This window comes from Heliangelus exortis, chromosome 5 (genome assembly GCF_036169615.1).
Source record: "Heliangelus exortis chromosome 5, bHelExo1.hap1, whole genome shotgun sequence".
Taxonomy (NCBI): domain Eukaryota; kingdom Metazoa; phylum Chordata; class Aves; order Apodiformes; family Trochilidae; genus Heliangelus; species Heliangelus exortis.
In genome coordinates, this window is record NC_092426.1 from 22,985,200 (window position 1) to 22,996,808 (window position 11,609).

The following is an 11,609-nucleotide window of genomic DNA, read 5'->3' on the forward strand; positions in this document are numbered from 1 at the left end:
AGAAGTTGCTTGTATAAACACTTGTAAAACAGATAATATAAACTTCAGCAGTATTCTGCTTCTTTGTGTGTACCACAATCATGAATTGTTTGCAATTCTTCAGCAAAAGAGAAAGTGCTTGAGGTGAGAAGCAAATAACATTACTGAAATTTCAGGATATGTAAGGGAGCAGAATTATGGTTTACTGTTTGATTTTAAGTTCAGTAATTTAAGAAGTCAGCAAGCAGCCTCAATACCAAATTAACATCACTTTGTACACCTGATTTTGAGGTTTTGGTTTTGTTATTACATTTAATGACAAATTTAATTGGTTAAATTTAATGAGTTGCATTGTTGGTCACTGTAAACTAGTGCTGCCTGAAACCTTCGTAAAACTGAATCCATGAACTGAAAGCACCAATTTGCTAGGCAGTGATTAGTTATATGGTACAAATTTTAAAATTATACATTTTCCAGTCTATCAGGTATTGGTATGAAACATTAATGGATATAATTTAGGAAGGCATCTCAATGATTGACAAAGTTAAAGTGTCAGTGACTTCAATATGATGCAACGAGATTTTTGCTAACTTATTTACAAAACAGATCAGTTTGCCAAAAGTAGGCGTCTTTTAAGCTTAAACATAGCCAGTTTAAAGCATGCACTTCATCTTTGTTCTTGCAGCTGGACATTGACAAACTGAATCTAAACCCATGCAAAAGCCTCAGTGAATCTGATTGGTCTGTATGCCTAGGTGAGGACCCTAACACTTGTATCTTTGTGCATCTTTAACCTTAAGCAGTCGGACTGTCCCTAACTTAATGCATATGCACAGTCACATCAAGTTCACTGGAACTGCTCACATTTAGGAAGTAAAGTGTGTGAATGTTTTGCAGACATTTTGGTCACGAAGTACACAAAAAAAGCATACAGCATTAACACTAAGAATATTTTTTTTCTCAAAAGTATTTCAGAACATTTCCCTCCAGTGCCCTGTACAATTTTATACTAGAAGATCAATCGCACATGGCACAAAACATGTAAATTGAAGAGCAACAATGTACTATGACTGAAGTATTTTTTCATCTTTTACTACGTGTGGTAAGTTTAGAACAGACACAGTTCTACACCAATCAGACAACTGAAATAGAACCCTATGAGATAACTAGATGAAGAAATCACTGAAGCAGCACTCAACCTGCCATGTGCAAGAAGCAAACCAGCTGTTACATCTCACAACAGGACGGACAAAGTCAACAGAGGTTCATCGCAGGTGGCCTACATGCTGTACTTTGGAAAACAATTCTTCAGAGCCCAACAAGCCCCCCCCCCCTAAATGAAATTCAGCCAGGAGTTGGACTTTTCCCTGAAAAACTCATCTGCTCTTGGAAAATGACTATTTGTTACATACCAAGAGCCACCACCAGATAAAGAAGCATTTACAGACCCTTGCCTGAGCCGTGCCATTCCCGGACTTCCAAGACTTGCATCCAGACCCTTTAAGTACTATGCAAAATACAGCGTGTTTATTTACTGGGAGACCTCTGCAACACCTGGTACCTGCCAGCGGTTAATCGCCACCGCTACCTTTGGCGACTGCCGGGACCGCAGGGGCGGAGGCGGCATTGCCTTACCTGGGGAGTCATGGTGGAGGGGTCCAGCTGCTCGGTGCCACCGGTCTCCTTGGCGGCAGCCTGCGCGGCCTCCGGCTGGGCAGCGGCAGGCAGGGGCAAGGAGGGCTGGGGGAAATGGGCCTGCGATGGCTTGGACGGGGGAGGGATGGAGGGGGCCAGGCCGGGCTGAGCCGGCTGGGAAGGGGAGGCCTGAGAGGGGAGCAGGTAGGGCTGGGGGTGCGGCAGGTAGCCCTGGGCAGGGGGCGGCAGGTAGGGCTGGGAGGCGGAGGTCGGCGGGGGCTCCAGGTAGGAGGGCGGGGGCTCGGAGAAGGAGGGGGGCGGCTGGGAGGCCTGCGCCCGGGACAGGTAGGGCTGGAGCGGCGGGGACTGCGCCGGGGGCGGCTGGGTGGGGGGCAGGTACGGCTCCGCCTGGGGAGGCGGCAGGTAGGCCTGGGCGGGGGGCAGGTAGGCCTGGGCGGCGGGCTGCGGGGACTGCGGCGGCGAGGACAGCTCCATGTCCATGGGCACGGGCGAGGAGGGCACCGGCTCGCCCCAGTCGCCATGGCCGCCCGGAGGCTCCTGGCCGTCGCGCTCCCGGGAGGAGGAGGGGGGCTTGCGGGTCGGCGGCGGCTCGCGGTGGGCGAACTGCTTCTGGTAGCTGCGGACGGGCGGCGGCACGGGCGGCGGCGGCTGCTGCCAGTCGGTGAAGGAGCCGGGCAGCGGCGGAGGCGGCAGCCCCGGCGGGGGCGGCCCCGGCGGAGGCGGCGGCCCCAGCAGCACGGACTGCAGCTGCTTCTGGTGCATCTGCTGAAGCTGCTGCAGCTGCGCCAGGTGCTGCTCCTGCAGGCTCAGGAACCCTGAGGTCCCGGAGGGCGGCGGCGGCGGGGCGGCGGGAGGCGCGGGGCCCGGCGGCGGGTAGCTGGGCAGCGGCATCGGCGGGACGGCCGGAGGCGGCACGCTGGGGGGAGGGATGGGCAGCGGCGGCGGCGGGATGGAGGTGGGCGGCGGCGGGTAGTGCCCCGCCGCCCCGTACAAGCCCCAGGCCGGGTACATGGCGGGGCCGCGGCGGGACCGGAGCGCGGCGCTTCCACAGGCCGCGGCGGCGGCGCGTGCGGCCCAGGGCGCCTGCGCGGGGAGGTGCGTCGTCCCGACGGACAGTAGAGCGCCAGCGGGGCGCCAGAGCGTCGAACGGCGCCGCGCGTCTCGGCCTTGGCGCCGCCTAGCGGGCAGCCGCCGTCACTGCGGGAAAAGGGCCGCCCCCCGGCATCGGGGCGCAGGGAGGGGCGGGGACGGGGGCAGGGACAGACGGACAGGGACAGACGGACAGTGCAGGGGAGCCGGAGTGGCCCCGGCGGGGGAGGCGGAGGGGATGGTGCTCCATTTTGTTTAGGGGGCGACGAGCAAGCGGGTGGTGCCGGGTTCTGCTGCGGGTACGCAAGCGCCCCTGCAGGGCTGGCTCGGCCCCGGCGGCCTCTCGCAGATTCGGGTGCTACCGGGGTGGCGACGCCGGTGACCTCAGTTACCCCGGTGCGGAGGCCATGTTCCCCCCTCTGCCCGCCGCTCCAGTCAGGAGCTGTGCCACTGTCACCGCCCGCAGCAGCCCCATCCCGCGGCAGTGTCGCCGAGCCGCTTCAGCCCCCGAGGCTACTGCGAAGGCGGTGTCGGTGACCCGAGGAGCGATGGCAGAGCCACGGAACTGTAACAATTGGAGGGTGATAGGAGTGTGCGCACAAACGCAGCTGAGCCAGGGCTGGGGCAGGGGCCCTGTACCCCCTGAGTGGCAGTCCTGACCTCTGCCTGGGGACAGAGGCCGGGCCCGATGATCCATAGCCTGGAAGTGATGTGAACAATTTTGTTTCGGGTTCAGTGAACACGCTGGTGACAAAAGTTAGAAGCAAAACCAGGGGGTGGAGTGGCAGATGTGTGAACTTGCCTCATCTGTTACAAAAGCATCTGCACCGAGGAGCAGATTTTTTTCCTTGTGCTTCTCTCTCACCACACTGAAGGACGAGTTAAAAACACAAATGCATCCCGTAGCCAGTTAGCAAAGATTTATCCAAGGTGCTGAACTCCCATTGCAGAGAAAAGACACCAGGGCTTGTGCTTGTGAATTGTAGTGGCTGGGCAGTGGAACCATGTAGTGGCTGCTCTTCTACCCAAATAGAGCAAACCTGCATACTTATCCTGATGTTCAATCAGTTGGACTTTTTAATTTGCTGTTAAATCTCAGGGAATCCATAAAAGTCATAGACCATGAATCCACAAGAAAAGCTTCAAGCAGACTGTGAATCCTGTTTACAGATCTTTAAGAAAGCTACCTTAATTTAATACACACAGAACTATCTTTTCTAAACTTTAATATACTTTCTTTTCATCAAGAGGTGATTAATGCTCCTTTCCTGTCTATGGTTGCACTCTGTAAGATTCTATTACTATGAATATGACTTCCAGATAACATCTGCACTTCTAGCCCCCTACCTCCTTTGCATCATACACATAATTAACATATTTCCAAAGTCTTTGAGCCAGTTTACTTTGAAAGTAAATTGGATCAGCAGCTTACATATTTTCCCACTGTCTGGAGATAACATGCAACAATCCTGAGCCTTCTGGTGGCTCCCAGAATGAGGAAGGAATTTTGTCCCATTCTTTACATAACTTCAGACTTTCTTTTTGTGTTTTTTTGATTGTTCTATCTGTCTTCTGAGGATATGGAAACTGGCTACAGCAAGAGACAGGATGTTAGGGGAGAGGCTGGATTCCCTGGAGTTACTGAGAAACATTGCAGGCATCTGATTGATATCTAACTCGTGTGCAGGTTTAAACCTACTGCCAGTCAGGTCAGAAAGGAATTTCTCGTCTGGCTTGGACTGGCAGAGTTCTGCATTCATAGGAACATGAAAGCATTCTCACTGAACCCTTTCCTGTTAAACAGATAATGATCTTTCCTCCTCTGACATACTGTAAGTTGGATCCGAGGTTGGGATGTCATGGTATGCATGGAGTAAATGCCTCTCTGTGAACTAAAGGTCTGGTACACAAGTCCCTGGGGACTGCAGGAGAAGGACTAAGTAACTCAGGTCGTCCTTTCCTGTCTTGTGTTTCTCTTCTGACCAGGCCCTTTGAGCTAATAAATTTTTCTGTCTTTCCAGTTATACTCAATTTATGAAAATTTCCTGATGGGTTCAATCACTGCCAATATTTTATTACTGCACTTCACCCTCCAATACTCTTAACAGTTCTTTAGGAATTGCCTTAGGCCTGTTACTAAAACAAGCAAGGCAGATTACATGGAATATTAATTTAAGGAGCAAAAGACTTTGCTAAATGGGCACATATGCTTTGATTCCTACCCACTGTTGATACTAGACACTAAAAATTTCATTAAGTCCCTCCAATAGGCATTCTGCTGGCAGGCAAACATTCCACAAATTCATCATGTTGCTGTGCCTTTGACCTCTTCTCCAGCACCAGAAAGGCTTCTATCAAATATTACTATGAGCACCCATTTATTTCTTCCCCAGTCCCCTTCAGTTTAGGTTAATTCAAGTGCAGTTATTTGCACAGGAACAATTTTCATTGACTCTGCACTTGAAGAAATTTTTCAAAACTAGAATTATTCTGAAAAACAAGTTACACAGATCTAATCCTACAACTATTTCTCAGTCCTCATTTGACTAAACATGGTCTTCAAGTGTTGATGACAATACTTTTATCTTAAGGAAAAATGACTTGGATTGACAGAAGAAAACTATTATTTTTGAAATTCATAATTATACATCAAGTGTAAAATCTCCTAGTTGTTTGCTACTCTCTTCCTGGCTGGAAGTGGAGAAGATTAACTTAAATTAAGATAGCTTGGAAAGGGTTGTGTTTGCAAGGTGTCAGTATGCTGTTATTTCAGGGATGAGTTTAGTAGATGAGCCTGCACCAAGCAGAGATAGTGCAAGGGGTAAGACTGATGTGTTCCCAAAGCTTCCTGCAGACTCTGTAGAGGCACAATGCTAGCAAGAAAGTTATTAGCAAGTCAAGGCATTTCCCAAGGACAGGAAATGATTAGCAGAGGAGAGGTATTATCTCTGCTGTATATCTCATATATACATGAGAGCTCAGCCAATCTCTGCAGCTTGAACCACTGTAAGGCACTACAGGATAAATGCTCTTCTAAAGTTTGGAAATGTTCTTAATTATACCAAGAATATAAATTTTCAGTCTTCCCCTTTACTATACCCCAGCTCCAGCACTTTGGCCAGGAAGCACACTACAGCATGTTGGCCCCTGGTGACCCTCATATTCTCTGTAGTCTCTCAGTCTTAAAACAGTTCTCCTCGCTGTGAAGCAGAGATCAGAAGAGCAAATTATACTGCTAAAATTAAAGCATAATGGAGAAGATATGAGAATGCTGAGTTACAGCTTTGAAACAATTTTTCCATGGCTTTTCTCTGTTTGGCTTAACCATCTCTTTCCCCTCACTCCTCTGACCACTTCCTTCCTTGCAGCAAACGCTGCTGCTCTCTGTGACAGACTCACAAAGATCCACAGTCATCGCTCCAATTCCTTCCACCTACTCTGCTCCCAGCTTACATCAACACCTTCCACAGTCTGATACCTTCTTATCCAAGCCTGGTATCTTCTTCCTCTTCCATGACACCTAAAGGAAGGGGGTGAGGCTTTGAGGTGCACAGATGCCAAGCAAACAAGAGGGAGAGGTCTGTCCCAACTCAGCTCTTCCCTTCCGTCACTCTGCATACAAGCAAAAGGACCATGCTGCCAGCTAACCCAGTACAAACATAGGAATCTCAACAGGATACCAAGCCCAATCCATTCATTGTACAGTTGAATAGAAGCCCATCAGTTCTGAATTAAAAATCTTCCAGATCACTGGCCCAGGAAAAGGATGCCAACTCCTGCAGATTTGAAGGCTTTTCTCCAGAATGCAGGTTCTGTAGGACAGCTGTGGAGAAGTCTCCCAGAGGAATATTTGTCCTACTGCAGGTACAGCAATAAGAAACTTGTAAAATTTCAGTGGTTTCATTCTCAGCCAGAGTTGCATCACCAATATTTAATTCAGAAAGCTGAAATAACTTTTTCCAATGATCTCAAGGAATTAAGACTATTCTAGTCACTGCATCCCTCTCTTTCCCATATGCTTTTCCCAGCTGTGGTAATCAGGCCAAGTCAGAGTAAAGATGAATAAAAGCAGACTCCTGGAAGTAGCTTTTTCTTAGAAGATCAAGACTATGAAGTCAGTCCAAAGTCACCCACAGTCCTAAAAACAGAGACCCAGCAAAAATGAAAGGAGGGGGGTTGGAACCAGAAGGATCCTTATCCTGGCTCAGAGTCCTGGCATCGATGGCTGGACAGGTTAGAACCGAGGAGCTCCATAATCATCTGGCATCCTCTCAATATTGTATCTGAGAAAGAAAGAGGGAAAACCTGTGAAGATGACCTGCTACACATTGCTCCCCTCCCCATGCAGCAACAGGCTTACAGGCAGACTGAACAGCAAGAAGCTTTGGTGCATTTCTATCTGCCACTTGGATCCCCAGGAAGAAATGCATTACTTTTGAAAGTGAAAAGCCTTCATAAGGTTGCTGTTGTCCTTCACCTCAAATCCAGAAATTGGGTATCTCAAAACCTTACCATCTCCAGAGAAGGAAAAAAACAGTGGTTTTGTAAAATCTGACTTAAGATTTAAAAGCAGGCCACCATGGAGAATAAAACTTTGGCCATTCAACTTACAGTTCATGGCCACAGAGAATAAGGGGCAAAGATTTTTTTTGAGAAAAATGTTCTGAGACATATTCTATTTCTAGATCAATTAAGACTTCACATGTTTATAACAATCAAACTCCTAATTTCTGACATACTGCCCTGTCAGTGTATTACTAGGCTCATTGCCTCCACTGCTAGCAAAACTACCTCCTCTGTATATATAAAAAACAAATAAAGTGAGCCAGTACTTGCAGATACTGGAAAAATATGTTACATTGAAATTGCTGCACTGGCACACTTCTATTTTTATCTAAGAAGCAAATTCAGTCTCTTAGATGAGAGTACACAAAGCTACCAAATAGCCTATGAAAGAAACATGGTTCTTTTCCTTATTAACCAGTAGAATGCATTTGCCTGGTAGCCTTGCTGCTGCTGGTTAACAAAACAGACCTACGGAAACACTGGCCTCAAGGAAACCAGTTTTCTAGGTAAAAGCAAGCGAACATGTAGACAGCAATAAAAGTGGGTCTGCGACCAGTCTCTTCCCAGCAGCAGCTGTACTTCTCTTGTGCAAACACCAGGCCTTTTACTGGACACTGCACTATAAACCATGCAGGAGAGAAGTACACAGTGACAGAGTCTGCATCAGACAAGGATTCTGCTAGGCAGTGTTCCTTCCTCTCAGAGGTCCCTTACCTGTGCCTGGAAATATACATTATAGGCACTCCTGGGATTTTTCGGATTCTCCTCTTGAGCTCTTTATCCACTGTGGCCACAATGTAACACTTGTGCTGCAAAGAAAAAAAAAAAGATAAAAAAAAAGATTCAACAATGAACCCACAGAAAGAAGATAAAGCTGAGTAAAAGCTTCTGTTTAGTTGGCTCATTTAATACAAGAGGCATACGAGTCCTTAGTGAGGCATTACTTGGACAAAACTGATAGAAACATCTAAAGTCTGTCCAGCCTTCCCAGATGACAGCTTTTACATCCCAAGTGTTCCTTGATGCTGTCCTATACAACAAAAATGCTCAAGGAAGCATGTACCTTGCTTCAAAAAAAGTTGTCCTAGGACTGAAAATGTAAATGATCACTATGAGTAGTGAGAATTAACAGTTACTTTGTGGAAAATTTTAACCATCAGTAACTTGGAGGGCTCAGGAATTTTTAGTATATTTTAGCACAGAATGTTTCAGAAACAGATACCTGAGTGACTCTCTGTATCAAGCAGTCATCTGCATAGGTTCCTTTGTGCATACATGGCAAACGTTCAAACCGAGGGTCCTTGGCAATTCTGTGGGGACAGATAAGGCAGAACTCGGCCCAGAGTGTGCACTAACACAGAACAGAGGAATGGGGTTGCTCCTGTCTGTGACATGCAGCACACAAGGGCTGAAGGGATGGAGCAAATATTACACAACCATCAACTGAAATGAGGTGCAAAAAAATCATGCAACCTGTCTGGGTAATAATTTTAAGTTAAGGGTTCTTGTTCATTGGATTCAAGATCCCCACCATGTTACGGTCTTGCCTAACAAAGTAATTTGAAACAAATGACCTGTGGGAAGAACTAGAACTTCTGGTCCCTGATCTTTTGTACCATGCATATAGAGCACTTCACCTCCCCTCTGAAGGGGAACATCAAAGCTGCCTAGGGGATGCACTCAGATACCTACAATACAACAGGCCAAAATAAAAAGTAAAGAGCAATATATGACTGGTACACCTAGAGAGCTACAACTCTTCAAGTACACTGAAGTGAACCTGTACAGATCACACAATAACCTGGCTCTAGGTTACCAGTAGGTGCTAGGTATTCCTACAGGAATAACATGAGATTCTGTATGACTTGGGTCACTGTACTTTTAGAAATTTCTATAATGTAAAAAAAGCCACACTATTTTGAGAAGAAGTGTTATTTTGAAAGTCTTAGGGGGAAAGAGATTTACAGATCAATACTGTGCACTCCTACTTAGCATTTAGTTTTTAAAAAAATAATCTAAAACTTGAGCCATTGTACTGAGCTCATAAAGCCAGAGAAACAAAACCAAGTTTGGGACTCTGCAACAACCTAACTACTGTCTAGTGTAAGAGCACCTTCATGGAAAACTTTGCATTTCTTTATATTAAAACATTAAGTTTCAGAAACCCTGCACCTACCTTAATGCCACACGGTACTTCTGTCCTAACTTCTCAATTTCACCCATTACACAATCTGTGATACATGGAATACCTACATACAAAAAAAGCCTATATTAAAACTAAGCAGTATTTCTTTACAGATCCCTACAGTCTTGACCACCTGCCCCAGAAGTTAACTATTAAGGAACTCTACATATTGCTTACATTTTTAAACTTACAAGTACTGATAAGCTTGAAAACTGACAGAATGTAGAGCTGCTGAGTTTTACCATGCAATGTATTTTTAGATTTTTAAATTATTAACACTTTGCAATTGCCAACATTAGCATTTAAGACTGCTGTTTGAAACCAAAGACAGTTCCAAGGTGATCACAGCCACTAATAATGAGCTTGATATTATAGCACATATCCTTTTTTCAAGATTTCTCTTAACATCAGCTGCTGGTACAAGCCCTTCACAAGCATGCTGTGGCACTATACAGTCCAGAAGAAGCTGTGAGTGATGCAGACACTCACATTTGGCATAGAGACAGTCCATCATTGACTGCACGAGGTCCAGCTTGGCCTTGATGGAGAAGTTAATGAAGTTAGTGTCAACCAGGATGTGATAAGGGGGACCCAGTTGGGTATTGTACTGGAAGAACAAACAAGAGGGATGCTGGGGGCTGCCAGGAAGACAAAGAATTCAAATCAGTTAATTGTAATTAAAAACATATCCAACTCTACAACTTGCATAGAATGAAAGAAGGGTAATGAGTAGAAAAAACACAAGGTGGTGTGGGAGAATGACCTATCAGGCCACCCTCCCAAAGCCTTGCAAGCCCATCCCCTTGGCTTGGGGGGCACCATTTCCTATTTGGGCAGCTGTGCTCACTAACACTGACAGAGGCTGTCTGGCCCACCCTCCATCCCCCTGTCCTCAAGCAGTGGCAGCAGCACTTACACCTCCCGCTCCTTGATGGCACTCGGGTCCTCCTTCTTCTTCACACGCGCTTTCGCCCGGTCCTTCTCGTTACTGCAGGGAAACACAGGCACCCGGTAAGGAACTGGCTGGGGGAACCCTTCTGATTCCCCCCACTGAACCCATTTAGCACTCCAATAGAAATGGGAGCAGGGAGTGGCACCGATCCACGTTCAAATCCTCATTAGCATTTCGAAAGGGATTGCTGGAGATGAAGAAGATGGTGATAAGCAACTGCATGTGGCAGTTGCACATGTCTTGCACATCATGATGATAAAGATAAGACTGAGGAGGAAAACAACTGGGGAGCAGAAGGGACTTAAGTCCATTCTACCTGCCCAGTCATAAAGGAGACAGGCCTATAAAATGAGGGGATGCACTGGGGGCCTTTGGGAGTCTCATCAACACCAACCCTCCCCCTTTGGCTGGCTCAACTCTTGGATCCAGGACTGGTGATTTCCTGTCTCTCTATATTTTCCTACAACCCCCTCCCCCTCACACACCTTTCTATAAGTGTTTCCCCTTTACATATATATATACACATACATAAATATATATACACGCATACATACATTCATATTTGTGGGTGATTTTCCCTAGGAATTGCTCCAAAATAACCTTTAACTGTTAGACCAATAAGATTGCTATTTCAGTTGTAGAGAAACAGACCTTTTGTGACGTTTTTGCCTTAATCTGGTTAAGGGGTATTCGGATGGTTTGAGGGGGCCATCATTTGTTAACCCCAAAGGGAAAACAGGCCTGGGAGGAGGACTGCATCCATCCACACCTAGGCTGCTCTCTGAGAAGGAGACTGGAAAGCAAGGGGGTCCAGCCCAAATCTCCTTTGCTTGTCGTCTGGGTCGGGTCACAGGACATGACATAGCCCTCATGGGGAGGGCGGCCGAGAGGCCTAGGCCGGGATCGCCTCCCGCCCCTCCCTAGCGGGACACGGACCCGACCAGCCCCGCGTGGGACCGGGCCCAGCGGCGGCCACACTCACATGCGCTGGTCCCGGAGGCTGATCATGCGCTTCATGACCGCGTACTTCCGCGCCTTCTTCTGTTTCCCCTGCAAGGACACGGACATGCACCCATCATGAGCTGCAGAGACCCCGACTCGGCTCAACCCCCTGATCCACTCCCTCCTCACCATGCTGCTGCTGCCACCGCTGCCGCCACCCCCGTCGCTTCCGGTTCCGGT

At 47.5% G+C, this 11,609-nt stretch overlaps 2 protein-coding genes across 10 annotated transcripts in view; both read right to left on the reverse strand.

Moving 5' to 3' along the window:
• Positions 1–2,727, reverse strand: part of YLPM1 (YLP motif containing 1) — a 51,740-nt gene extending 49,013 nt beyond the window's left edge. For 4 of the 9 annotated variants that reach the window (XR_011726304.1, XM_071745980.1, XM_071745981.1 and 1 more), the window contains exon 1: positions 1,615–2,727. Coding sequence is in view for 7 of the 9 variants with exons in the window: in XM_071745980.1 (XP_071602081.1) it covers positions 1,615–2,646 (1,032 nt within the window). In the remaining 2 variants the exon portion in view is untranslated. The remainder of the gene's footprint in view (positions 1–1,614) is intronic. The other 5 variants (XM_071745984.1, XM_071745982.1, XM_071745979.1 and 2 more) reach the window with 2 other exon arrangements.
• A 2,050-nt stretch (positions 2,728–4,777) lies between these two features.
• Positions 4,778–11,582, reverse strand: FCF1 (FCF1 rRNA-processing protein). The gene is made up of 8 exons (XM_071745992.1): positions 11,559–11,582; positions 11,410–11,477; positions 10,392–10,463; positions 9,965–10,113; positions 9,467–9,539; positions 8,513–8,600; positions 8,005–8,099; positions 4,778–7,007 (listed from the first exon to the last, which is right to left on the reverse strand). The coding sequence occupies exons 1-8, from the start codon at positions 11,559–11,561 to the stop codon at positions 6,959–6,961; spliced, it is 597 nt and encodes a 198-aa protein (XP_071602093.1). The 5' UTR covers positions 11,562–11,582; the 3' UTR covers positions 4,778–6,958.
• Between the last annotated feature and the right edge of the window lie 27 nt (positions 11,583–11,609).